At 41.0% G+C, this 27664-nt stretch overlaps 1 protein-coding gene across 1 annotated transcript in view; it reads left to right on the forward strand.

Annotated features, from left to right (window-relative positions):
- LOC132816349 (protein diaphanous homolog 3-like) overlaps nt 1–26899 on the forward strand; it is a 545172-nt gene extending 518273 nt beyond the window's left edge. The window contains exon 28 of the mRNA XM_060825802.1: nt 25670–26899. Within this exon, the coding sequence (XP_060681785.1) occupies nt 25670–25929 (260 nt within the window). The 3' untranslated portion in view covers nt 25930–26899. The remainder of the gene's footprint in view (nt 1–25669) is intronic.
- The last annotated feature ends 765 nt before the right edge of the window (nt 26900–27664 follow it).

Genomic DNA, 27664 nt, shown 5'->3' on the forward strand with positions numbered 1-27664 from the left:
CATGGAGCACAGTGGAGGCTGGGAAGCTAATTGTCTTCAAGGCAGAGATTGATAAATTCTTGATTTTGCAAGAAATTAAAGGCTAAAGGGATAGTGCGGGTAAGTGGAGTTGAAATGCCCATCGGCCATGATTGAATGGCAGAGTGTAGTCAATGGGCCGAATGGCCAAACGTCCACTCCTATGTCTTATGGTCTAAGCATTGGAAAGCCGAAGACAAACTGAAGTCCTTTTACTTCAAAGATGACTTTAAATCCTACTCACTAATTAGCTTTTTCCCCTGCACTCGTCATGCTGTGGTTTGTGACATTAATCCACTGCTGAAGGTCACTGTCTCGATCCACACCTTTTGTCCCCTTCTATTTACCTCTCAGCATGGACAGTTTACTTATTGCAATAAACCCTAGTGAAAGGATCTCTGTCTCCCTTTTCACCAAATTCCAACTTTGAATGAAATTTCAACAGTATCGTCAGAATACTCATTTGGTCTTAACTTCACACTGCTGAGGTCTCGTGTGCATTGACCATGCTCCTTACTCACACCTAAGGGAGAAGACTTGTGCATAACCTATACATACCATTCTATGTTGCTGTGGCATAGGGAACGTTGCATATGCCCACACAATCTATCTTCTATTGTGTTTGCTACATAATAACTTCAAATGCCATGTCCATTTTACCCAGCAGATTATGTCTATTTCACCATCATTACTGTTTTCTCGTTGTCATTCGCCCCAGTCTGAGAGCAGGATCAACTAAAGGAGCATTTTTACCCTTTGGGTATATCAGGGAACACAAGCTGAGTTTTCATTTTTTTTATGCAAAGCTGAGATAAAAATGAATTGCAAAGAATTATTCAGCTCACAGTGTCTATTAGGTGCCAGCTTCAACTCAAAGCTATTTTTTTTCAATATTTTTTCCTTTCAGCTGTTGTAATGTTTTCATTCTTTCAAGAATTTATCTGGTTCCTTCTTAAATGTCACAACTGGCTCATCTTTAAAAAACACTTGTAGTTGACACTCTATATGCTAATATTCCAAAATAAGGCCAAAAGAGTTCTTCAGGATTTTATGATATAGATCACAATTGCTGGATATTAAACTATCGACTGCTGCTTAAGCTGCGGTCTCGTACTTTTACACTGAGCATTTTAGAGCAGATATTTTGTTGAATTCTGCGCTTCCAGCATCCAATGTACTGTTCTAACTCTAACCATTCTTTAATAAAACAAAGAGCTGCGGATACTGGAAACCTGAAACAAAAACACAAATTGCTGGAGAAACTCAGCAGGTCCATGGAGAGAAAGCAGAGTTAGCATTTTGAGTCCAGTGACCCTGCTTCAGAACCTCCTAAACATTAACTGTTTCTCCACAGATGCAGCCAGGCCTGCTGAGTTTCTCACTAGACCCTTGGAGCTTAATTATTTTGGAGAAACCTCTGTCCTCTGTGCAGAGTGGGAATTTAGCTTCACCACTATTTCTCTTTTCTATTATAAATGCTCCTGTCCCTTCTTGTAATGGAACTGTGTTTGACTTTACTAATCTTCTAAAGTTGAGATTTCTTCACCAAGAAAGTGGTGAATTTGTGAAACTTTCTACCACAGAAAGCAGTTGAAGTCAAGAAGGAGTCAGATGCGGTTCTTCCAGAATAAAGTGATCAAAAGATATGGGGATAAACAGGGAGCAGGGTCCTGAGGTTAGATGATCGACTATGATCATACTGAATGGTGGAGCAGGCTCAAAAGGTTGAATGGCCTATTCCTGCACCTATTTCCTATGTTTCTGCACTTTGGCAATTTTCTAAATGCCCTTCTTTGATGTAATACTATCTTTAATCTCTGCTGTTAGCCATGGCTCTGGCAGATGTTTTAATCTCACACTAGTCATTGCCGATTTGCTGTTGAACCTTTTAATGATTTTTTTAATATAATCCACCACAGCCAATTTCCTCCTTGTAACTTCATAATTTCTCTTCTTTAAATTCTTAGTTTCAAGTTGAAATCTATTTTTTCAAACTCAACAGAAAATTCAATCAGAATATAATCACTATTTCTTAAAGGCTCTGAATACCGCTTGTAATCAAGACTTATCAATTAGCCCTTATTCATTCCCTAATACTGGATCTAGCCTGTATCCTGGTTATTTTAGAACATAGAACATTACAGCGCAGTACAGGCCCTTCGGCCCTTGATGTTGCACCGCCCTGTCATACTAATCTGAAGCCCATCCCTCCTACACTATTCCATGTACGTCCATATGCCTGTCCAGATTTTTTTTTAACACCAGATTGCTTCAAAAAATTATTTCAAGCACATTTCAGGAATACATTCTCCATGCCTTATCCCGATTCTATGTAGATTGAAGTCACCCATGATTACTGCATTCCACCTGCACATACACCTCTGATTTTCAGGATCTATATTATGCCTTATGTTATCACATGTTTGGTGGTCTATAAACCACCCTTACCAATGTTTTCTGCTCCTTGTCCTTTCTTAACACCACCTAAACACACTCTACATCCTGTTTATCTGACTAGTAAACCTCTCTCACTAATACACTGAATGAACTGCCAGATGAAATGTTTACAACAATTACAACATTTAAATGACATTTGGAGCGGTTCATGAATAGGAAAGGTTTACAGGGATATGGACCAAACACAGGCAAGTGGGACTGTTTAGTTTGGGAAACTTGATTGGTATGGACAAACTGGATCGAAGGATCTGCTTCCATGCTGTATGGCTCTATGATAGAGGCCACAGAGAGAGAAGAACAGTTGGACCGACAAAGGAATCGATAGCGACTTGACTGGGATGGTGAATAGCTGTTAATGGAGACTGTTAGTGGCTAATAGTATTTAATAGAGATGAGTGGGTCATTCTCAGGCTTGCAGGCTTTGACCAGCGGGTTACTGCAAGGATCAGTGCTTTGATTCCAGCTGTTCACAGCTATATCAATGATTTGCTTTTGGGGACCAGTTCCAACTTTGATGCTGATAGAAACTTGGTAGGAATGTGATTGTGAAGATGATACAAAGAGGCTTCAAGGAGATTTAGAAGCACTGGGTGACTGGGCAGCAGCATGGCAGTTGGAATATAATGTAGATAAGTGTAAGATTATGCACTTTGCTGGGAGGTACAATGGTGTAAAATATTTATTTAACTGGTGAGAGATTGGAAAGTGTTGATGTGCAAAGCAATCCAGGTATTCTTGTTCATAAATCACTGAAAGCTGGCATTCAGGTGCAGCAATAATTCAAATGGCCCTTCATTGCAAATAATTTGAGCGAAGGCTCAGAAAAATGCTATTTCACTTGTATTAAACCCTAGTGATCCCTGCATCGGGAGTATTATGTGCAATTCTCATCCCCTTGGTTAAGAAAAGATATGTTTGCGTAAAGGGGCTGCAGGGAACCTTCACCAGACTGATTCCTGGGAAGGTGGTACTATCCTATGAAGAGACATTGAGGAATCTAGGCCTGTATTCTGTGATGAAGGACTTATGCCCGAAACGTCAAATTTCCTGTTCCTTGGATGCTGCCTGACCTGCTGTGCTTTTCCAGCAACACATTTTCAGCTCTGATCTCCAGCGTCTGCAGACCTCACTTTCTCCCTGTATTCTGTGGCATTCAGTAGAACATGAGACAATTGCATAGGAAAACAAAATGTGTTAGGAGATAGAATAGACTCAAAAAGAATGTTTAAGATTCTGAGTGAATTGAATTGAATTGAATTTATTGTCACATGTACCGAGGCACAGTGAAAAGCTTTGTCTTGCAAGCAATACAGGCAGATCACAGAGTTAAATAGCACAGATAAGTAAATAATAGGTTAACAGCGGCAAAAACAAAAACTCAGATATAGGCGAAGGTTAGGAGTTTGTGAGTCCATTCAGTATTCTAACAACAGTAGGGGAGAAACTGTTACAAAACCAGCTGGTGAGTATGTTCAAGTTTCTGTACCTTCTCCCTGATGGTAAAGATTGTAGAAAAACATTGCCAGGGTGGGATGGATCTTTGAGAATGCTGGCGGCCTTTCCTTGACAGCGGGCCTGGTAGATGGATTCTATAGATGGGGGTTTGGCCTTTGTGATTGTCCGGGCTGAGTTCACCATTCTCTGTAACCGTTTCCGATCTTGAATGGTACAGCTGCCATACCAGGCAGTGACGCATCCAGACAGAATGCTCTCAATGGTACACCTATGAAAGTTGGCAAGGGTATTCACCGTCATGCCAAATTTCCTCAGCTGCCTGAGGAAGAAGAGACATTGTTGGGCCTCTGTAACCAGTGCATCCACATGAAGAATCCAAGAAAGCTTTTTGTGGAGGACCACTCCCAGGAGCTTGACACTCTCCACTCGTTCCACCTCTGCGCTGTTAATGTGTAGGGGGGCATGAGTAACATCCTGCTGAAAGTCAATAATGAGTTCCCTAGTTTTGCCGGCATTGAGAGCTAGGTTGTTCTTAGTGCACCATTTTTCCAGGTTTTCCACCTCCCGCCTGTAGACTGTTTGTCACCATCTGAGATTTGACCAACTATGGGTGGTGTCATCAGCAAACTTGTAAATGCCATTAGTCTGGTATTTGGCAACACAGTCTGGGTGTACAGTGAGTACAGTAGGGGGCTGAGTGCACATCCCGTGGGGCTCCAGTGTTGAGTGTTAGTGAGGATGAAGTATTGTCCCCAATCTTCACTGATTGTGGCCTGTTGGTCAGGAAACTGAGGATCCTGTTGCAGAGAGTGGGTCTTAGTCTGAAATCACCAAGCTTAGTAATCAGTCTCGAGGGGATAATAATGATGACGGCTGAACTGGTGTCAAGATGTTCTAGGGACAAGTGAAGGGCAAGTGATATGTCATCTGATGTGGATCTGTTGGTCCGATAGACAAATTGGAGTGGGTCAAGGGTAGTGGGGAGGCTGGAGTTGAATAATGCCATGACCAGTCTGTCAAAGCACTTCATGACCACCGAGTTAGGGCCACTGGGTGGTAGTCATTGAGACATGCTGCATGAGCCTTCTTAGGCACAGGGATGATGTTGGTCCTCTTGAAACATGCAGGGACAGTAGCCTGCTGCAGGGAGAGGTTGAAGATGTCTGAGAAGACTTCAGCCAGTTGATCTGCGCATGCTCTGAGTGCATGGCCTGGCACTCATCTAATCCCATCGCTTTCCTTGGAATCACACGAAGGAAAACTGATCTGACCTCTGATGCAATGACTGTTGGGATAGGTTCGTCAGGACTTGTCAGAGTAGATGTTACCTCTCCGCTGAATTTCTGCTCAAAGTGAGCATTGAAGGTGTTGAGACGATCTGGGAGGGATGTGTCATCGTCTGTTATCTTGCACTGTCTCTTTTTCGAACCTGTGATGTCATTCAGTCCTTGCCATAGTCGCCGGTTGTCTGGGTCTCTAGTTTGGATCAGTATTGTTCCTTGGCTGTCTTAATGCCTCTGTGAAGGTCCTACTTGGATTCCTTATATTTGAGTGAGTCTCCTGATCTGAAGGCCTCACACCTGGTTCCATATGTCCTCCTTCATCCAGGGTTTCCTGTGAGGGAACACCAGGATTGACTCCCTCGCTATGCAGTCCTCCACATAGTGGCTGATAAAGTCTGTGATGGGGGTGGCGTACTTGTCCAAGGTACCTGTGGAGTGGCTTTATGGGTATATATGGAAAGGATATTGGGTTATTCCAGAATTCAGAGACACTATTTTAAAATTAGGGATTGCCTTTTTAGGGCAAAGCTGAGAATTTTATCTTTCTGCTAGTGTTTAAACATTGTTAAAGTGAGACAGGGTTTTGAAGCTTTTTTATCTTGCACTCATCAGAACTGGGACACAAAAAATAGACTTGAAAGAAGGCACATATTATGTGTCATATGAGATAAGGATGCTAACAGATCAGGATATCATTGCCATGGATTGTAGCAAGAATTGTTAAATGTCAAACTTAATTCTCAGATCAGGCAGGCAGATTTTGATTGGCCAGCGTGCTACCATGGGGATGCAACAGAGATTGGCCATCTCCGTGAATGAACCCTCTTGTTTATGAAAAAGGCAAATTCCTTTTGCCTGCATTAAACAGGCAACATATGTGTAGCTTCTAGCACATGCAAATACATGACACTGAGTCCCACTGATAGTCTTAAATTGGCTTCTGATGCAATTTATAGCACATCCTGGATTATTTAGTATATTATTTCCAGTTGCAGAATGACATCTGATGGTGGATATACGTTTATGAGGCTTACAAACATGGGCTTATTGAGCAACATCAATCAGTATGCTACTTGCTGAAAATGAATGATCAGACATATTGCTTGATATGGTCTGCCAGTTATTGGAATGTACATCTTCATACCTGGCATCACTCTGGCACTGAAAGTTCCTATATTACAATACTCTGAGAGTCATACAGCCCGGCAAGAGACCCTTCGGTCAAACTCATCCATGCCAACCAGACATCCCAATCTGACAAAATGCCATTTGTCAGCATTTGCCCCTTGCCGCTCTAAACCTTCCCTAAACATATACCCATCTCGATGCCCTTTAAGTGTTGTAATTGTACCAGCCTCCACCACTTTCTCTGACAGTGCCTCATTTGCGTGGTCGGCAGAATGCCTTTTTAGCTTCATGGCAGCATTCTGTTAGTGGAGAAAACCACCGGTTGGATTTACTGCAAAGTAGCAATGTGAGACAGCTCGTCTCACCTGTTGGTCAAATTTGTGAGATTTCTCCCCCTTCCAGTGTACACATAGTTTGGGACCAAAAGAGTTGCATGTTGTCCTTTCATTAGATTGACATTCAGTAAGTAATGATTTGATGAAGGTATCTGTTGTCATGCTGGATAGTTTTGATATGACCTATGGCAAGTCCATGGTAAGCATCTGGAAAGAGATATGCAATCAAGGTGGCCAGTAAGGTTGATCATGTACCATGTGGGACCTTGGGAATCTCAGCCTGTAAATTGACCAGTGATGTAGGCTTCGGGTAGATAGTAATTGAGAACCCATTGACAAATTTATCAACCAAACCATTTGATTGCTCCATTACAGTGGTAACTTTTAGTCAAGGTAGAATTTATCTTAAGAAATTCTTCAATGCATCTGTGGATTCAAATATCACAAGCATGTAATCACCAAATCAAAAATATTTCGGGGGTACGATATTCATGGTCAAGGTGCCATGGTGGCACAGTGGTTGGCACTGCTGCCTCACAGCGCCAGGGTCCCAGGTTAGATTCCAGCCTCTGGCAACTTTCTGTGTGGGGTTTGCATGTTCTCTCCATGTCTGTGTGGGTTCCCCCTGGATACTCTGCTTTCCTCCCACAGTCTAAAGATGTGCAAATTAGGTGAATTGGCCATATTAAATTGTCTATAGTGTTCAGCAATGTGTAGGTTAAGTGCATTAGCCATGGGAAATGTAGGGTTATGGGTTTAAGGGGATGGATCTGGGAAGAATACTCTTCAGAGGGTCTGTGTGGACTTGTTGAGCCAAATGGCCAGTTTCCACACTGTAGGTGTTCTATTCCATCAAAGCTGGGCTTTTCGTGGGAACCAACAAAGGTGTTGTCGAGGGCTGGACCTAGAGGATATCCATTGGCAATGCCATTTAATTGGGCGCACATAGTGCCATTGAAACTGATCTCAACTGCATGAGTTGCTAAGTTTGAGTTTGATGAACACAAATTCAGACAGGTCATATCAAAGAGATCTGCAACTTTGGAACTCTGCCTCAGAATGCAATTGAGAAGGATCATTAACTACTTTTAAGACAGAATTGGATAGATTTGTAATAGGCTCTAATGATCAGATGTAGATGGGATTATGAAATTCAAAACACAAAGTGATCCACCATGATCTTATCACATGGTGAAGTAAGTTCAAGGAACTAACTGGTCTACCTCTGCTCCTATTGCACCTGTTCAAATATTGGTCTTTTCCCCTGACTGTGGAGTGCAAGCTCAGTGGACACATTCTCAGATTCAAAGGCAAGCCATTTAAGTTTGAGATGAGGAAGAATGTCTTGACTCAGTGTGGTGAATCTTCGAAATTCTCAATTACAGAGTTGTGAAAACTCAATGGTTAAGTAAATATTGTACTTGAATTTGATATATTTCTCATTACTGATGACATCATGGAGGATAGCACAGGAAATAGCTTTGATGAAGAACTGCAGGCTTAAGGGGCTGAATAGCCTATTCTGGTTCCTGTGTTCCTATGCTTCTGATCAACAACCTAACAATAAAGGAACTTTGAGGCTAAATAACTTGGTTGAATTTCACATTCAGTTTGAAGGGGAGAAGTGTGGCCATAAGACTCATGTTTTAATTCGAAATACAGGAAACTATAGTCCTATGAAGGAAACTGTAGTGCTGTGAAGGCAGAACTGGCTAAAGTGAATCAGTAAACATGGTTAAAATGTTTCACAGTACAGATACAGTGGCAGATTTTTAAGGAGACTTTTGATGACTCACATCAACGATTTATCAATAACTGGAAGAGAAAGACTGAGAAGGATGCCTTATATATGATTACATGAGGAAATTAAAAATAATTTCGTATTGAAAGGAAAGCTGTTCAATTCTACAAAAGTTAGTGCTAGGTCTGAAGATTGACAGACTCTAAAAACAAATAGTATAATCTGGGGGCCAAATGTATGGTAGCTAAATTTATCATTCACACGAAGGAAATAAGGAAGTTGTCAGGAGGAGGTGGCGTGTCCCCATAGGATTATAAATAGTTCAGGTGTATGTGAAAAGTTTTGACAGTGTACAACATGAAAAATCTGAATTTGTCCATTTTATCAGGAAGAATCAAAAATATGTATTTACCTGGAGAGAGATTGCAAAACCTAGAGATACAGAGTTACCTCGGTGTCTTGGTACATGAATCACAAAAACTTAGTTTGTAGGTTCAGCAGATGACTAGAAAGACAAATGGGATGTTGGTGTTTATTGCAGTAGAATATAAGACGAGGGAATTTCTATTGCAGCTGTACAGGGCCTTGGTGAGTCTTCGTCTGGAATACTGTGTACAAGTTTAGTCTCTTTATCTGACAAAGACTATAATTGCATTTGACACAACTCATAGAGGTTTACTTAACTCATTCATCGGGTGAAAGCTTTATCTTTTGAAGAAAGGTTGAGCAGTTTCGGCTTTTATCATTGGAGTTTCAAAGAATGTGAGGTGAATTTAGTGAAACAGATAAGATCCAGAGGGGACTAAATGAGGTAAACTCTGAGAGGGTGATTCCTCTTGTAGGAGAGACTAGAACTATGGGATCTAATTTAAAAATAAGAGGCTTCACTTTTAAGATGTAGATGAAGAGGATTAATTTTCTTGCAATGGATTTTAGTTGCTTACAAGTCATTCCTATAAAGTATAAATAGTTGAGGCTTCGGTGTTGATCCCGGTGGCTCTCATCTTGTTACAGCTTACCAACTGAAAAAAGCCAATTTATCCCACTCTCTGCTTTCTGTCAGCTAACTTGCAGCAAGAACTGGACAGAATCCTGGACAATGAAAAGTGGCAGATCACATTTGTACCACACAAATGCAGAGTAGTAACCAACTCCAGTCAGAGACAATGTAACTCCCCCTGATATTCAATTATTTATGATCACTGAGTCCCCATTATCAGCATCCTGGAGGTTACCATTGACCAGAAACTCAACTGGACTCTCCATATATACACACACAGTGGGACAATAGTAGATCAGAGGCTTGGAATACTGAGGTGAGTAATTCACTTCCTGACTCCACAAAGCCTGTCCACCATCTACAAGGCATAGGTCCAGAGTGTGATGAAACACTCTCCCTTTGCCTGGATGGGTGCAGCTCCAACAACACTTAAGAAGGTTGACACCATTCAGGAGAAAGCAGCCCACTTGATTGGCACCGCATCCACAAGACCTACAAGCATCTACTCCCTCTACCACTGATGTTCAGTAGCAGAAGTGTATACTATCTACAAGATGCACAGCAGCAATTCACCAAAGATCTTTATACAGCACCTTCCAAACCTATGACTATTTCCATCGAGAAGGATAAGGGCAGCAGATACATGGGAACACTACCACCTTCAAGTTCCCCTCCAAGCTAATCTCCATTCTAACTTAGAACTATATTGCCGCTCCTTCACTGTCACTGGGTCAAAATCATGGACCTTGCTCTCTATCAGCATTGTGGGTTTGCCTACAGCATGTGGTTCAAGAAGGCTGAGTTAAATAGATTTTTGGAAGATAAAAGAGTTGAACCTTACAGAGAAGGGGAGCGGATTGTGGAGTTGAGATCATAACCAGGTCAGCCAGGATCTTATTGAAGATCGGAGCAGGCAAAATGACTGAATAGTCTATTCCTGCTTCCAATTTCTAAATTATGGTCATTGTAAAATACACACTACAGGTACCTGGGTGTCTTGGTAGGACGTCCATCAACTCACTTTCATCTGGAATATTGGTTTGACTAAAATGTCTGGAAATATAATTTCTTAATTATGCTGCCAAAAAGCAGTCTGCAAGTGGCCTCTCAGTATTTTTAGGCAAGGAACTGTTTTGTTCCCACCCTTTGCTAAGGCGTCCTAACAATGAGGTGCACTATGAACAGTCCATACAATCTGAAGGCAAAATAAGAGCAGGATGAAAAGTGAATGAGAATCATGTTCATTAAAGCTCCACCAAAGAATAACGTCATCAGTTTTGAAGTATCCTTTCACCAGCGTCTGCAAACCAGGAAAGATTTGCTAATGGGAGTAAAGTGGCTTACAAGCATCACATTAAACAAAAAAATGACATGTTTGAACAAAGTGCTTCATGTTACAAATTGATTTGACTGGGTATCACCTAGTGCCAGTCTTATGTTCTTCTATTTATCTTCATACTTCACCGAGGTGCAAGTTGAGGGCCAAGTAATGCTTAGCTAGGCTGTGGTATCATCAAACTCCTGGAAGCAAGGGGGCATTTATCTCAAATTGTTTGAATCCCAAAGGAGACTTTTGCCAGTGTATGTTCAGCTTGGTCAGGTGATGGATGTATGGAATGAACCGCCAGAGGAAGTGGTAGATGCAGGTACAGATACAACATTTGAACTGGCACATGACCAGGAAAGGTTTAAAGGGATATGGGCCAAACACTGGTGAGTGGGACTAGTTTAGTTGAGAAACTTGTTCCAAAGGGTCTGTTTCTGTGCTGTGTGACTCTATATGAACAGACATCAGGAGAGTGAGGGTGGCATGATGAAGGCTGAATCTAGCCATGCTACTTGTGTTGGGTCCTGGAACAATGACATATTAATCAGTGAGAGGGTAGACTTGATTGAATCCATTAGATCTTTTAGATCTGCTGAGAGATTGCAATGTAAAACATTAGGAAGCAAATGTTCATTTTATTTTTCAAATGAGATCCCACAGTCTAAGGTCCAATATTGAACACATCGATTTGCAAATTGCTGACTAACCTGGAGGGCACAATGATAGGGTGAATGAAATAATGTTTTCATGCAGACTGCTACTTAAGATGGGACACTGCGTTATATTGAATCCCCACCACCAGGGATATATTTCCCTCCCCTCCCCTATCAGCGTTCCGCAAAGACCACTCCCTTCGTGACTCCCTCGTCAGGTCCACACCCCCCACCAACCCAACCTTCAATCCCGGCACCTTCCCCTGCAACCGCAGGAAATGCAAAACTTGCGCCCACACCTCCTCCCTTACTTCTCTCCAAGGCCCCAAGGGATCCTTCCATATCCGCCACAAATTCACCTGCACCTCCACACACATCATCTATTGCATCCGCTGCACCCTATGTGGCCTCCTCTATATTGGGGAGACAGGCCGCCTTGCAGAACGCTTCAGGGAACACCTCTGGGACGCCCGGACCAACCAACCCAACCACCCCGTGGCTCAACACTTTAACTCTCCCTCCCACTCCACCGAAGACATGCAGGTCCTTGGACTCCTCCATCGCCAGAACATAACAACACAACGGTCGGAGGAAGAGCGCCTCATCTTCCGCCTGGGAACCCTCCAACCACAAGGGATGAACTCAGATTTCTCCAGTTTCCTCATTTCCCCTCCCCCGACCTTGTCTCAGTCGATTCCCTTGAACTCAGCACCGCCCTCCTAACCTGCAATCCTCTTCCTGACCTCTCCGCCCCCACCCCACTCCGGCCTATCACCCTCACCTTGACCTCCTTCCACCTATCACATCTCCATCACCCCTCCCCCAAGTCCCTCCTCCCTACCTTTTATCTTAGCCTGCCTGGCACCCTCTCCTCATTCCTGATGAAGGGCTCTGGCCCGAAACGTCGAATTTCCTGTTCCTTGGATGCTGCCTGACCTGCTGTGCTTTAACCAGCAAAACATTTTCAGCTCTGATCTCCAGCATCTGCAGACCTCACTTTTTACTCCACTTGAATTATGCTGAATGAACAGATCTAGTGCACATTTGCTTTAAGCAGCTTCACCAGTATTGGGTGGACCCAGTCAAGGCTACGGGACCTCAGTGTTCCTCTGCTGAAAATGTGTTGCTGGAAAAGCGCAGCAGGTGAGGCAGCATCCAAGGAACAGGTGATCGACGTTTCGGGCATAAGCCCTTCTTCAGGAATCTTCCTCAGTGTTCCTCTGCCAGCAGCACACAGGGCTCTCAGAGTACCCTGCTTAATGAAGATAAACTCCTGCGTCTTTACTATCAACTGTACAACTGTATTGTAGATGATCATTGAAGGTACATAATTCTGTTAACATTGTGCAGTAACACATTAAGTATGTCAGCAGAGAAGCCAGAATCTGTATAGAAACCACCAGTAACTAGTCTCTGAAGGGCCACAAATCATCTTTATTAAGGAGCCAGGGGAACAACAGAGCTCCTTCGGCCCCATAGGCATAATGTGACTTGCAGCCAACCTAAGGCCATTCTCCCCCTCTGGGCCCAGTGGCTAACTCAGCTCAGAGACTTTCTTTATTCTCTCTGGATCAAAACCTGGAGCAGAGCATCCACTTGATGCTCACAGCTCATTGGCTACATTTAAGTCAGAGTCCAAGCTAAGTTTACTTAAACTGGCTTTGAATAGCTGGTTCATTAACTGGCAATAGGTATCTTAGAGATCCATCAGGCTTCCTCCACTCCCATCTTTCAGACAAGGAGTAGGAAGTTAGCATTTGAAAACAATACCAATAGTGTATCAGAACATGACAGTCACCCAGTCCAGTGGGACTGTCTGTTCTTTCAAATCTGACAGTTAGACACACCACTGTTCTGTCATTCTCACATTCAGATCACTTAATCTGTAATATCAACATCCTTTCTCCCCCTACACTCTAACTCCGACTCCTACTATTGCATAAATGCTGTCCCTTCCACACTTCACTTCAGCTCTGATGAAGAATCTTTCAGACTCAAAACGTTAGCTTGCTGTCTCTCCGTGGATGCTGCCTGACCCACTGTGATCTTCAGATTTTTTATTTTCATGATTCAGAGATGACTGATGCTCATTAATAATGAAAGAGCTGTTTCATAACAATGTAGGGAGGTGCTAATTGGAGTATAATTGCAGCACAATGGTTAATGATCTAAATTTCTTCTTCTCAGTCTGAATGCTAAACTCTACCATGTTACATTTATTGTTTTTTTGGGCATCTTTTACTCTGATAACTTTTATTAAATCTGAATTATATCATATTGTCAGATTCAAAATACAGTCACACAGCAGGGAAACAGATCCTTCAGTTCAATGAATCCATGCTGACCCAAACTAAACTAGCCCTGCTCGCCTGTGGTTGGCCCTAATCCCTCCAAACCTTTCCTATTCATGTACTGACCGGACTGTCTTTTAAATATTGTAACTACCTGCATCCACCACTTCCTCTGGTAGTTCATTCCACATATGCACCAATCTCTGTGTAAAAAAGTTGCCCCCATGCCCTTCTTAAAACTTTCTCCTCTCACTTTCAAAATAAGCCCCTAGTTTTGAACTCCATCACTAGGGATTCACCCTTGCTATTCACCTTATCTATGCCCCCTCCTGATTTTATAAACCTCTTCACCCCTGAACCTTCCATGCTCCAGTGAAAAAAGCCCCAGCCTATTTTTATAACTCAAACCCTTCATTCCCTGCAACGTTTTGGTAATCTTTTCTGAACTCTCTCTAATTTAATAATACCCTTCCTATAACAGGCCAACCAGAACTGCGCACAATATTCCAGAAGCAGCCTTATCAACTTCCTATACAACCTTAACACCATGTCTCAATTCCCATGCTCCAAGGTCTGAGCAATGAAGATAATCACGTTAAATGCCATCTTAACCAACCTGTCTGTACGTGATGCAGATTTCAAAGAATTATGCACCTGAACCCTTAGGTCTCTCTGTTCTACAACTCTACCCAGAGTCCTACCATAAATCATATAAGCCTTATTCTTGTTTATTTTACCAAAATGGATACATCACATTAATCCAGATTAAGGTTTATCTCATCAATAGACTGAGGAGTGGCAGGTGGAGGTTACTTTGGATAAATATGAGGCATTGCATGTTGGTAAAATAGTCTGATCCCTGGTTGCATTGACAACATATTGTTCTTGGAAACTATTCCAAATGCATTCTTCACATACATGCATATTTTTCCTACCCATACATCTGCTAATTTGTCTTTCTCAATTCCTGAAGAAGGGCTCATGCCTGAAACGTCGACTCTCCTGCTCCTTGGATGCTGCCTGACCTGCTGCGCTTTTCCAGCAACACATTTTCAGCTCTTTCTCAATCTTCACAAAGACTAAAGACCCCATGTTTAATTTAATGCCTGTTTTACATGCCCTCATTATCTCATGGTTTATTCTCTGTGCTACCAAATAAGTACTCTTAGGGGACTAAAGACTCTTCCCACCTGTGTCTTATTCCCTTTGTTACTTCCTGCATATACCCATATAGATTCTATATATTCTGATCCAAGATCCTTTCTTGCTATCTTATTTGTTTACATCTGCATATACAAAGCAATCTTTTTCTTCCTGCCTGTATGTTTGAAAAGTGACATACCTCTGAATATTTAGTTCTCAGCTTTTATCTCTTTGTAACCATGTCTCCAAAATGGTAGTAAGATGGCCAATAACCTCAATTGGTTCCGTTAATTAATTTGTTTTGATACAAATACTATGCCCATTCAAGTGGTCTCTTTAAACTTTTGGAATCAAAGTTCCAACCAGCATAATAATAATTTGTCTAATAATTACATATTTTACCAGTTCCTAGAGACCATAATTTCAGGATAAATGTAATAAATGGCATTGCGTTTGTGTATCTGGTCAAAACTTATTTTTGAAAATAAAAATTGATATAAATCCCAAACTTTCCTTTTCATTGCTTATGCGAATACATCGGGAACAGAGTCCTTTTGAACAATAATACGATTTTTTTCTCACATCATGTTTTGAAATAAAAATATGTATGCCAGGAAACATCACTGTTGAATTTTCTCTCTAAAATGTTTTGTGGTTTTAATATTGCACTTACTTTCTAACTGATTCCCTCTGTAATTTCACACTACCTGATCTAGCAGAGCGGTTTTCTCATTGAGCTATTGCTTCTCTTCATTATTAGATTGTACCTGACTAAACATGATATGCCAATAAATGTCAAGAAATTAAACACTTTTTTTCAAATTGCAATAAATGTGCATTTTGTTTAGGTTATTGATTGTTGATAACATATCCATTAGACCTTTGTGTCAGGTGCTAAGCTGTTGCCAAGTCTAAAGTGCTATTTGTTAGATGAAAATACATATTTTAGATTTACAATCAAGCCTCGAAGATACTGCAGTTATAAAAAAGACAAGGCTGGTCTTCCATTTGCCAAGGACATTTTTTTAAAGTATTCATATCCTTTGTTTATATTTAGTTTATGCTTCCAGGGATTGTGGTCTGTTCCTAAACCAAAATGACAAACCTGTCTGCTCTGAGGCTGCTAATAGTGTAGTCTATTGCTGAGACTTAACAGAAGGGGCAGAATTGCCGACCTTTTACTGTTATTTTTATTTTCCTTCCCCCTTCCTTTTTTTGGGGCAGTTACTGCCATCTCCCCAAATGGCTCTGTTCATATCATGAACTCAGGATGTAGGAAATTGCAAACATCAATCTGTTTCCGTTGGCAACTGCGTTTCTGCAGCTTAATTTCTTCTCATGATTTTTTTTGGTTGCTTCTCTGTCAACATCTTTTATGGTTTCAGGGCAGAATGCAGCAGAGGTTTTCTGAACATGTGAATTGTTTGCTTGTTCTGTGATGACCATCACACTTCAAAATATATTAGTATTATTGGCTACATGTTATTTATGAGCTAGCTGAGACAACCAATAGATTAGATTAGATTCCCAACAGTATGGAAACAAGCCCTTCAGCCCAACAAGTCCACACTGACCCTCCGAAGAGTAACCCACCTAGACCCATTCCTCTACCCAATATCTACCCCTGACTAATGCACCAAACACCATGGGCAATTTAGCATCTTTGGATTGTGGGAGGAAACCAATGCAGAAACAGGGAGAATGTGCAAACTCCACACAGATAGTCACCCAAGGCTGGAATCGAACCCAGGTCCCTGGCACTGTGAGGCAGCAGTGCTAACCACTGAGCCACCGTGCTGCCCAATATTATGGGATGTTAGTGAATGGATATGTAGAAGAATATTTCCAAATATCATCTAATGTGATCCTAGGAGAAAGTGAGGACTGCAGATGCTCGAGATCAGTCAGGAGAGTGTGGTGGTGGAAAAGCACAGCCAATCAGGCAGCATCCGAAGAGCAGAATTGATGTTTCAAGCATAGGCACTTCATCAGGATCCCTGATGAAGAGCTTATGCTTGAAACATTGATTCCTCTGCTCCTTAGAGGCTGCCAGCCTCTAATGTGACCCAGTTGTCCATTTGATACCCTCTATATTCCTGCCTTCAGTCGACACTGTATGCATTTAATTAACATATTTACATAACTCCTCAAATTCCATGATTATACTGATATGTGATCAAATATTAATTTTTAATGTTAATGTAACATAGATTGATGTGTGGTCAATTTCTAAACATTAGAAGAAATACCAAGTTTAAGGAGCTGTTTGGTAGGTCCGTTTTCCCAAATGGAGAGCTTGTTAAAATTGGCTTCACACTAGGTTGGAAGTATACATCAATCTGCTGCGAAGTCCAAAGTATTGTGACAGTGCTTTCTGGAGCAGGTTTCATGTAGCTTGGCTTCAGTGCAATGAAGAGGCAGAACAACAGCCTGATTTCCAAGTTACACTAATGCTTTCCCACTGATGCATATCCCAAACTGCTTTACCACCAGAGAGTCATCACGTCATACAGCAAGGAAACAGACCCTTAAGTCCAATTTGTCCGCGCCAACCAGATATCCCAATCTGACGTAGTCCCATTTGCCAGCACTTAGCCCATATCTCTTGAAACCTTTTGTATTCATGTACACATCCAATTGCCTTTTAAATGTTGTAATTGTACCAGCCTCCAGCACTTCCTCTGGCAGCTCATTCCATACACACACCATTCTCTGTGTGAAAAAGTTGCCGGTCAGATCCCTTTTATATCTTTCCCTCTCACTATAAACCTATGCCCTCTAGTTTTGGACTCCCCCACATTAGAAATAAACCTTGGTTATTTATCCTACTCATACCCTTTATGATGTTATAAACCATGCAAAAGATGTTTTATAAATCCCCTTTTGGCTTTAGATACAGGTATCATTATCCCTTTCTGTGTTATTTTAAGTGTATGTTAGTGCACAACTTCTAGTATAAATTCATACATCCGTATTTGCAGCCACTGACTATTAAAAAGTAATATATACTGATTTCAGCAATGCTTCACCACACCATTAAGCATATGTCAGGAGCTGTTAAAAAGCTAACTGCAATGTCTCATTCAGATCTATGCATTGCCATTCGCTGGTGTTGACTTAAGCCACTCCAAAAACAGCTGATCAGTAAAATGCAAATAAACGATCCTTCTGAATGCAATGTTGAAACTTATTGATGCAAGCACAATTAATTAAAATGAATAAATATAGCTATCACCAAAATGAGCATCACAACATTTTAAAACCTATCTTAATATTTGATACTCCTGTAAAGTACTGCCACAGAGCTAGTAAAGTGTAGCTCACTACCCCAAGTGGGAGCACAAGCGAAATTTGAGGGTCACAAACGACAAGGTAGCAAGGGGCAACTCTTCCTCATTGCCTTCACAGGTCTCCTCTCTCCTGCACTGCTCACTGAACAGTCACAATGGGGGAAAAGCACAGCACTACCGTTTACAAGGACTGGACTCCAGTGATTACTTGCAGCAGGCTTAACATGCCTTATTTTAAATATCATGTGACATTTAAATGATCAAAAATATCTTTCTTATAACAAAATCTTTTTGGCCATCTGTCAAACTTTGGTGAAATTCTTTGCAAATTACCAGTGAAATGAGGCCCCTGTAGAGCTAAGGAACCTAGAAGCTGCCAAAATGGTTCAATGATTTAATGTCGATGTCCCACAGTTTCAGATGTAATCAGCAGATGCTTCAGTATTAACATAAATGTTTTTCTAACCTCAGCTGTTGGAAAGAAATAGAACCTTCCTACCCCTTTCTGATCAAATTCGTTTTGCTTGCTTTTGCATAATTAACGTCCCTTGATGATACCTAACCTTTCTTTCAAATATTGAACGTTGGTCTAGGTAAAATCCATGCTAGTCTGAACAATCAGCAGAGAGTATGTGAAGTAAAATTGAAATAGATTTTACACAATCTCATCGTTTCTACTGTTTAACATTCTTTGCATGAATTTCAGAAGCAAATTATATACTTTTGTTCTTTCTCGATCACACAGAGTGTGCCATTTTATAAAGTCATTACTATCGTTTCATCCTGCTAAAACGTCCCTACTTAAAAATTTCAGTGTTCTGATTCTGATCTGAATAATTCTTGAAATAAATGGTCAGATTTTTGTCAGGGATCTTGAATCAGGGAGTATCCCAGCTCATACTAAACTCACCTGAAATGCAAAATCATCTGGGGAGGACAGTTGCAATATAAAGGCAGGCTTGCCAAACACCTGAAACAGAGTGGAGATGGGCACGGGACTGGGGTTTCCCTGATCTGGGAGGCCGGATGGTTAGAAAACCCATTTCAGTTCTTTTGGACTTTAGTTGTTTTAGTTGTTAGGGTCGCATGCCCTGAACATTCACATTCCGTCACCTGCATAACCCCCATTGCCCTCCAAGCCCTCCACACCAACTCATGCCTTCCACACTCTCACCACCATCAGTAGACCCCAGGAACCATGTGGAAATAAAAAAAAGTCTTACAGTTCAATACAGTTCTCACCCTTATACATTTGATCATGAAAAGCCTCCCACTTATAAAAATACATTCAAAGTTTAAAAATCTCCTTAAGTGCTTAATTAAACAAAAAATACTTCTACTCAGACTGACCTTCCAAGTCAATTAGTCTTTTCATAGACTCAATTAAACTTGGAGCTTAGAACCCAAGAACTTTAGGGCGGCACGGTGGCACAGTGGTTAGCACTGCTGCCTCACAGCGCCTGTAGACCCGGGTTCAATTCCCGACTCAGGCGACTGACTGTGTGGAGTTTGCACGTTCTCCCCGTGTCTGCGTGGGTTTCCTCCGGGTGCTCCGGTTTCCTCCCACAGTCACAAAGATGTGCAGGTCAGGTGAATTGGCCAAGCTAAATTGCCCGTAGTGTTAGGTAAGGGGTAAAATGTAGGGGTATGGGTGGGTTGCGCTTCGGCGGGTCGGTGTGGACTTGTTGGGTCGAAGGGCCTGTTTCCACACTGTAAGTCTAATCTAAAAAAAAACCCCCACAGAGCTATTAAGCTTTTGAAACTTTTGAAGTAAGCATTCCTATTGACATCATGATAGCCTATGGGAAATTCTGAAAAATGAACTCAATTGAATCTTTATGACAGGACGTTACTGTCCCAAAAGGTAAACACAGCATGGGTTCATGAAAGGCATGTCACATTGAACTAATTTACTGGAATTCTTTGAGGACATTACAAGCACGGTGGATAACTGGTAGATGTGGTGTATCTAGATTTCCAAAAGACCACATAAGGTGCCACAGAAAGGCTGCTGCAGAACATAAGGGTGCACAGCATTATGGGTAATGTATCAGCTTGAATAGAGGATTGGTTAACTAACAGAAAGCAGGAGTGGAAATAAATGGCTATTTTACTGTTTGGTAATCAGTGGCCAATGATGTGCCTCAGAGATCAGTATTGGGACTGCAATTGTTTACATTGCACATGATTTAGAGTTGGGGACCAAGTGTAGTGTGTCAAAGTTTGCAGATAACACTAAGATGGGAGGTAGAGCAAAGTGTGCAAAGGACACTGAAAGTCTGCAGCAGGATATAGATCGGCTAAGTGAGTGGGCTATGGTCTGGCAGATGGAGTTACAATGTTGGTAAATGTGAGATCATCCATTTTGGTAGGAGTAACAGCAAATGGACGATTATTTAAATGGTGAAAACTTGTAGCATGCTCCTGTGCAGAAGGACCAGGGTGTCCTTGTACATGAAACACAAAAAGTTGGTTTGTAACAGGAAATTAAGAAGGCAAATGGAATATTGTCCTTCATTGCTAGAGAGATGGAATTTAAAAATAAGGAGGTTATGCTGCAGTGTATAGGGTGCTGGTGAGGCCACACCTGAAGTACTGTGTGCAGTTTTGGTCGTCTTACTTGGGAAAGGATGTACTGGCACTGGAGGGTGTGCAAAGGACGTTCACTCGGTTAATTCCAGAGTTGTGGGGGGTTGGCTTATGAGGAGAGACTGAGTAGACTGGGATTATATTCATTGAAGTTTAGAAGAATGTGAGGGATCTTGCAGAAACATATAAAATTATGAAGGGAATAGATAAGATAGAAGCAGGGAGGTTGTTTCTACTGATGGGTGAAACTAGAAAGAGGGTGCACAACCTCAAAATAAGGGGGAGTAGATTCAGGACTGAGTTGAGGAAGAACTTCTTTGCCCAGAGAGTTGTGGATCTGTGGAACTCTCTGTCCAGTGAAGCAGTTGAGACTTCCTCATTGAATATTTTTAAGGCAAACACAGATATATTTTTGAATGGTAAAGGAATTTAAGGGTTATGGTGGGAGGGCGGGTAAGTGGAGCTGAGTCCATGAAAAGATCAGCCATGATCTTATTGAATGGCGGAGCAGGCTTGACGGGCCTGATGGCCCACTCCTGCTTATATTCTTATGTTTGCTGACTTGCAAGTAGCTTAAAGAGCCATATATTTAAAATCAAAATCAGATCATGACATTTGTACAGACTTTATCTGCCTTTCAAGTGTATTTGTGTATACTTCATCAGTTCATGACTCCCATTTCTGTTGAAGGGCTGATGCCTGAAACTTCGATTCTCCTGCTCCTTGAATGCTGCCTGACCTGTTGTGCTTTTCCAGCACCACCCTTTTCGACTCGCATTTTGTAGCCAAACAGCCTTCCAACAGTCAAGCTCAGCACCGAGTTTAAACGGCCTTGTGGACTTTGGGTTTGCCTCATGAGTGATCAGTCCAGTTCTGTTACCATCAAAAATTGAATATGTCAGAAATGGAGTTGACACTCCTACATCCGGGTCCCACCTGCCATTTTTAAACATTAACTGAGATCTCCCCACGTCATAAAAATCAGGCATCTCCAAAATGGATTGTCTTGTTATAGTCATAGAGATGTACAGCATGGAAACAGACCCTTTGATCCAACTTGTCCATACCAACCAGATATCCCAACCCAATCTAGTCCCACCTGCCAGCACCCAGCCCATATCCCTCTAAACCCTTCCTATTCATATACCCATCCACATGCCTTTTAAATCCTGTAATTGTACCAGCCTCCACCACTTCTTCTGGCAGCTCATTCCATACACATACCACACTCTGCATGAAAGAGTTGCCCCTTAGGTCTTTTATATCTTTCCCCTCTCACCCTAAACCTATGCCCTCTAGTTATGGACTCCCTAACCCCAGAGGAGAGACTTTGTCTATTTGCCCTTCATGATTTTATAAACCTCTATAAGGTCACCCCTCAGCTTCCGACACTCCAGGGAAAACAGCCCCAGCGTGTTCAGCCTCTCCCTATAGCTCAAATCCTCCAACCCTGGTTACATCCTTGTAAATCTTTTCTGAACCCTTTCAATTTTCACAACATTCTTCCGATAGGAAGGAGACCAAAATTGTACACAATATTCCAAAAGTGGCAGAACCAATGTCCTGTACAGCCGCAACATGACCTCCCAACTCCTGTACTCAATACTCTGACCAATAAAGGAAAGCATGCCAAGCGCCTTCTTCATTAACCTATCTACCTGCGACTCCACTTTCAAAGAACTATGAACCTGCATTCCAAGGTCTCTTTGTTCCTCAACACTCCCTCGGGCCTTACCATTAAGTCTATAAGTCCTGCTAAGATTTGCTTTTCCAATATGCAACACTTCACAGTTATCTAAATTAAACTCCATCTGCCACACCTCAGTCCATTGCCCCATCTGGTCAAGATCCCATTCTAATCCGAGGTAATTTTCTTCACTGTCCACTACACCTCCAATTTTGGTGTAATCTGCAAACTTACTAACTCTACCTCTTATGTTCACATCCAAATCATTAATATAAATGACAAAAAGTAGAGGACCCAGCACCAATCTGTGTGGCACTCTACTGTTCACAGGCCTCCAGTCTGAAAAACAACCCTCCACATCACCCTTTGTCTTCTACCTTTGAGCCAGTTCTGTATCCAAATGGCTAGTTCTCCCTGTATCCCATGAAATCTAAACTTACTAACCAGCTTCCCATGGGGAAACTTGTTGAACACCTTACTAAAGTCCATGTAGATTACGTCCACCGTTCTGCCCTTATCAATATTCATTATTATTCATTCAAAAAACTCAATCAAGTTTGTGAGAGACATGATTTCCCACACACAAAGCCATGTTGACTATCCCTAATCAGTTCTTGCCTTTCCAAACACATGTAAATCCTGTCCCTCAGGATTCCCTCCAACAATTTGCCCACCATCGACTTCAGGCTCTCTGGTCTATAGTTCCCTGGCTTGTCCTTACCACCCTTCCTAAACATTGACACCACATTAGGCAGCCTCCAGTCTTCCGGCACCTCACCTGTGACTATCAATGATACAAATATCTCAGTAAGAGGCCCAGCAATCACTTCTCTAGCTTCCCACAGAGTTCTCAAGTACACCTGATCAGGTCCTGGAGTGATGAACCTGGCCCAGACAATCACAAAGACCAACCTCCCATCTACCAGGCCCGCTGTCAAGGAAAGGCCATCAGCATTCTCTAAGATCCATACCACCCTGGCAATGTTTTTCTACAACCTCTACCATCAGGGGGAAGGTACAGAAGCCTGAACACACGCACCAGCTGGTTTTGTAACAGTTTATCCCCTACTGTTGTTAGAATACTGAATGGACTCACAAACTCTTAACATTCGCTTGTACCTGTGTTTTTGTTTTTGCCGCTGTTTACCTATTATTTACTATCTGTGCTACTTAACTCTGTGATCTGCCCGTATTGCTCACAAGACAAAGCTTTCCACTGTGCCTCGGTACACGTGACAATAAATTCATTTACCCACTTTTATGTGTTTCAAGACATCCAGTACTTCCTCCTCTGTAATATGGAAATTTTTCAAGATGTCACCATCTATTTCCCTACATTCTATATCTTCCATGTCCTTTTCCACAGTAAATGCTGATGCAAAATACTTGTTTAGTATCTCTCCCATCTCCTGCAGCTCCACACAAACGCTGCCTTGCTGATCTTTGAGGGAACCTGTTCTCTCCCTAGTTATCCTTTTCTCCTTAATGTATTTGTAAAAACCCATTGGATTCTCCTTAACTATTTGCCAAAGCTATCTGATGTCCCCTTTTTGCCCTCCTGATTTCCCTCCTTAATATACTCCTACTGCCTTTATACTCTTCTAAGGATTCATTCGATCTATCTTTTCCATACTTGATATATGCTTCCTTCTTTTCCTTAACCAAACCCTCAATTTCTTTAGTCATCCTGCATTCTCTACACCTACCAGCCTTTCCTTTCACCCTAACAAGAATATACTGTCTCTGGATTGTCGTTATCTCATTTCTGAAGGCTTCCCATTTTCCAGCTGTCCCTTTACCTGTGAACATCTGCCCCCAATCAGCTTTTGAAAGGTCTTGCCTAATACTGTCAAAACTATTAAATCACCTCAATAATACGAGGTGGAAGCTTTCATTTTAAAAATATCTACTGGATATCCAGCTGGCATTTGAAGTGTTGACGTCGACACTTCACTATTTTTGAGGTCTTTTTTTCCCTCTAAATTTAAACTCATTCAAGAAGAAATAAATTGGACAAACTGATATAAAAGTTTTAATGTATGAGTCTGTGCTGGTAGTTCCTCCTCTATTTTCTTCCTAACTCAATGCAAAGTGGTGAACTTTTAATCAGGTTCTGGGTTGAGCTTTGCTACAATGCAGAGAGACAATACATCATAGTCCAATATATCATGTCACTGCCTGCATGCCAACAGTTTCTCAAAAACCCATTCTGAAATACTGCTAGCCAAGAAAGCCGCTATATTTTAGAAAAAAAACGTTTATTTTCTTGCCTCTGGTCTAGAGGTGATCATACTACAGAGGTTTGCTGAGATTGTCCAAGCTGCTGTGTAAAGTGTTCATCCATCACCGTGAGCCCTCTGGTCATGAAATGACAGTGCAGTAAATATCTTCAGCAGCAGCCTTTTAAAGTACAAGCTGTTTTCTGTAGGAATTTTCAGCTTCCACATAAAACACACAGTCATGAGTGACTGCTTCTGTTCCAAAGTCATTACTGTTTGGATGATAGAACATCTTTCAGAGAATAACCAAAAACTTTAAATGTCATGTCAAGTTTGTTGAGACAGTTTTCAGGCTATGCTCAAGGTTACATGAATATGGAGTGTTCCTTTTTTTTAGTTGAAGATATGAGAGAGGATAATTCATATTGTTTGCAAGATGTCTGCAAACTAGCTGATAAAATTTCTGTTCTTGCTCCTATCAGGCAAAGCCATTAAATCATTGACTGTACAGCTGACGACTATAGCAGATGTGATAAGTCAAGATCACTGTCAATTATTAGTAACATGCTGCAAATATATCAGATACATAGAAAATAGATTGTGTTTGAAAATTTAATTGTGCTTTTGCTGTGCCTCGAAGCATTTTGAGGTGGGTCTCATTGCACTGCAGTTTGTAATAACAAAAAGTTTTGTTGTATTAATGGGAGTTGATGGACTGACATTTTTATTAGGTACATCCCACCTGTCTCACTCGACATGTAAATGTTCATCAGTTTATTAAAGATGCGTTATCTTTTGTTGACATCATTCCCCCAGAGCTGCATTTACTGAGAGGAAAAGCATGATTGCTCAGTTGGAATCATCAGATTTATGCTTAATCCTGTATTTAACTAGTGATATTTATGTGACTCTGTGTATGATAGACATTTCTTGTCATTTCTAACACTTTCAGTTTGCATCTCTGCTACTTGCATGCTGTTTGTCCCACATTACATCGTTGCTTTTCAGCTCTTCTGTAACTTCATTCCCTTTATATTTTTTTTCTCACTGCAGAAAATCAAAAGGCTGAACTGGAAAGGTCACATTCTGGTCAGAATATCCACTTGAACACAGCTAGAATTCCAAATACCAAGGAGCCCAGTTATGAAACAGAAGCATATTCATCTAACACAAGGAGTAAAGCTGTCAGGAAACGGGAGGGACATGCTTTTTCAGACCTAAGGAAGAAGGAGATGGGAACTGTTATTTCTGACGCTGAGAATAATGCTGTTCCTGAAGTAGAAGCACTCCTGGCTAGGTTACGTGCTCTATAAACCTCAGTAAACATTGAGATCTAACTATGACTTAAAAGCTGCCGAAATATTAAAGTTGCTCTGAATAATGTAATAAACACTGTCAGATACAAATTTCCGAACAACTCGTAAAGACATTTTGTGTGTAGAGGTGAACCTATAATAACAAAATACGAGGTTACGGTTCAGAATCTATTTTTCAGTCCTGGTGAAGCAAAGCAGCAGGAATTCTGTATCTGCTTTGTGTGCTTGCATTTATTTGCCCAATTTCTATGGGAAGTCTACTTATCCAAATTGACTTCCTTCTTCCTTGCTGTTTGCACAATACCTTATCCCTAAATCAGGTTATGTATGCATCAAATGTTTTCAATTCACAATATGACACATGCAGTGCATTTGCAGGAAGTCAGTAGGATTTCACATCAGACCATTTGTCTGATGCTTTATGGTTTTAATCACCTTTATATTTGCATTACAATGAAAATTTTAATTCAGTTGCAACAGTGAATGCTTCATTGATGCATTTTGATTCATGCAGATGCATGTTAAATATAAAACTTATTTGGTGTTTGCCATGTGAATTGGGTGATTTTTATTTTTAATACTTGTAGCCATCTTGATTTATAAAGTAATATAGTTTGTGCCTTTGCAGGACTGACACAGACATATCCAGCAGACACCCAGTGCAAACTATACCCTCCTTTACTACCAACATATCTCAATAATAATTCTACTACAGTGGCATATATGCTTATCAAGTATTGCACAGTAGATGATTGCTTATGTACCAAAGAATACCATTATCAGCTTTTGTAGAACAAAAGTTTCTTTAGTTTTTCTTTGTTATCCCTAAAATATTTTCAAATGCACAAAAACATATTATATATTTTCTCTATTAATTGTTATAGTCATTGATTGTTAGAGCAGAAATTTATTTTGGATATTTTGCATGATCCATTCAGAAAGGTATTGGTTACCATCATTGTATTGACATTTTGGCATCAATTATAATTGAATATATATGAATATAAAGATAATTTCCAGAGCATTTTCTTCTGTATGTTATTTCTAAATATGCAGCCTGATTTCCAATTATTTTCCTTCTCCTTCATCTCATGTTCTGGTTTTCAGTTTGTATTCTAGGAGCCAAGTCTTCAGAATCAGTGGCCAGGATTGCTAAGCTTCCCATCTGAATTTTACCTTGCTTGCTTAATTGGTCATCCTTTGGGATCTTGTAGCACAAGTGTATTGTTTTTATTGGAAGCAGGTTGCTCACCCCTCTCCATACTGACGACTCACTACTTTTCAGTGTTGGTGCTGATGGAACAAGGTACTCTGTATATGCTACACCAAGTAATCAATGATCAAGGACTGTATAGCTGATTGTTATAAAAGTCCTTTTTGGTTTTTGTGTGTGAGTAGTTGGTCTATATGGACAAATATGGGACCACACATTAATTCTGATCTGTAATTCCACCTGGTCATTTGCTATTTTACATGTAAATATATTCCACAAAATAAATTAAAATATTAATTCTATTAAAAAATGTTAGTATGTTAGTGAGGAAGTTATGCAATTCTTTCTGTAATGGACGACACAAATTACTTTGCAAAGAATTTTAATATTTGCAAATTATCTTGACTTTCCATGCAATACATCCAAGAATGTATGAGAATGGTTCCATGTATGACATTTGTATCTGTGTCATTGTAGAACGAAAATATTTACAGACCTAAAGTTGTGACTTTATATTAT

Source organism: Hemiscyllium ocellatum, chromosome 6 (genome assembly GCF_020745735.1).
Source record: "Hemiscyllium ocellatum isolate sHemOce1 chromosome 6, sHemOce1.pat.X.cur, whole genome shotgun sequence".
Lineage (NCBI taxonomy): Eukaryota > Metazoa > Chordata > Chondrichthyes > Orectolobiformes > Hemiscylliidae > Hemiscyllium > Hemiscyllium ocellatum.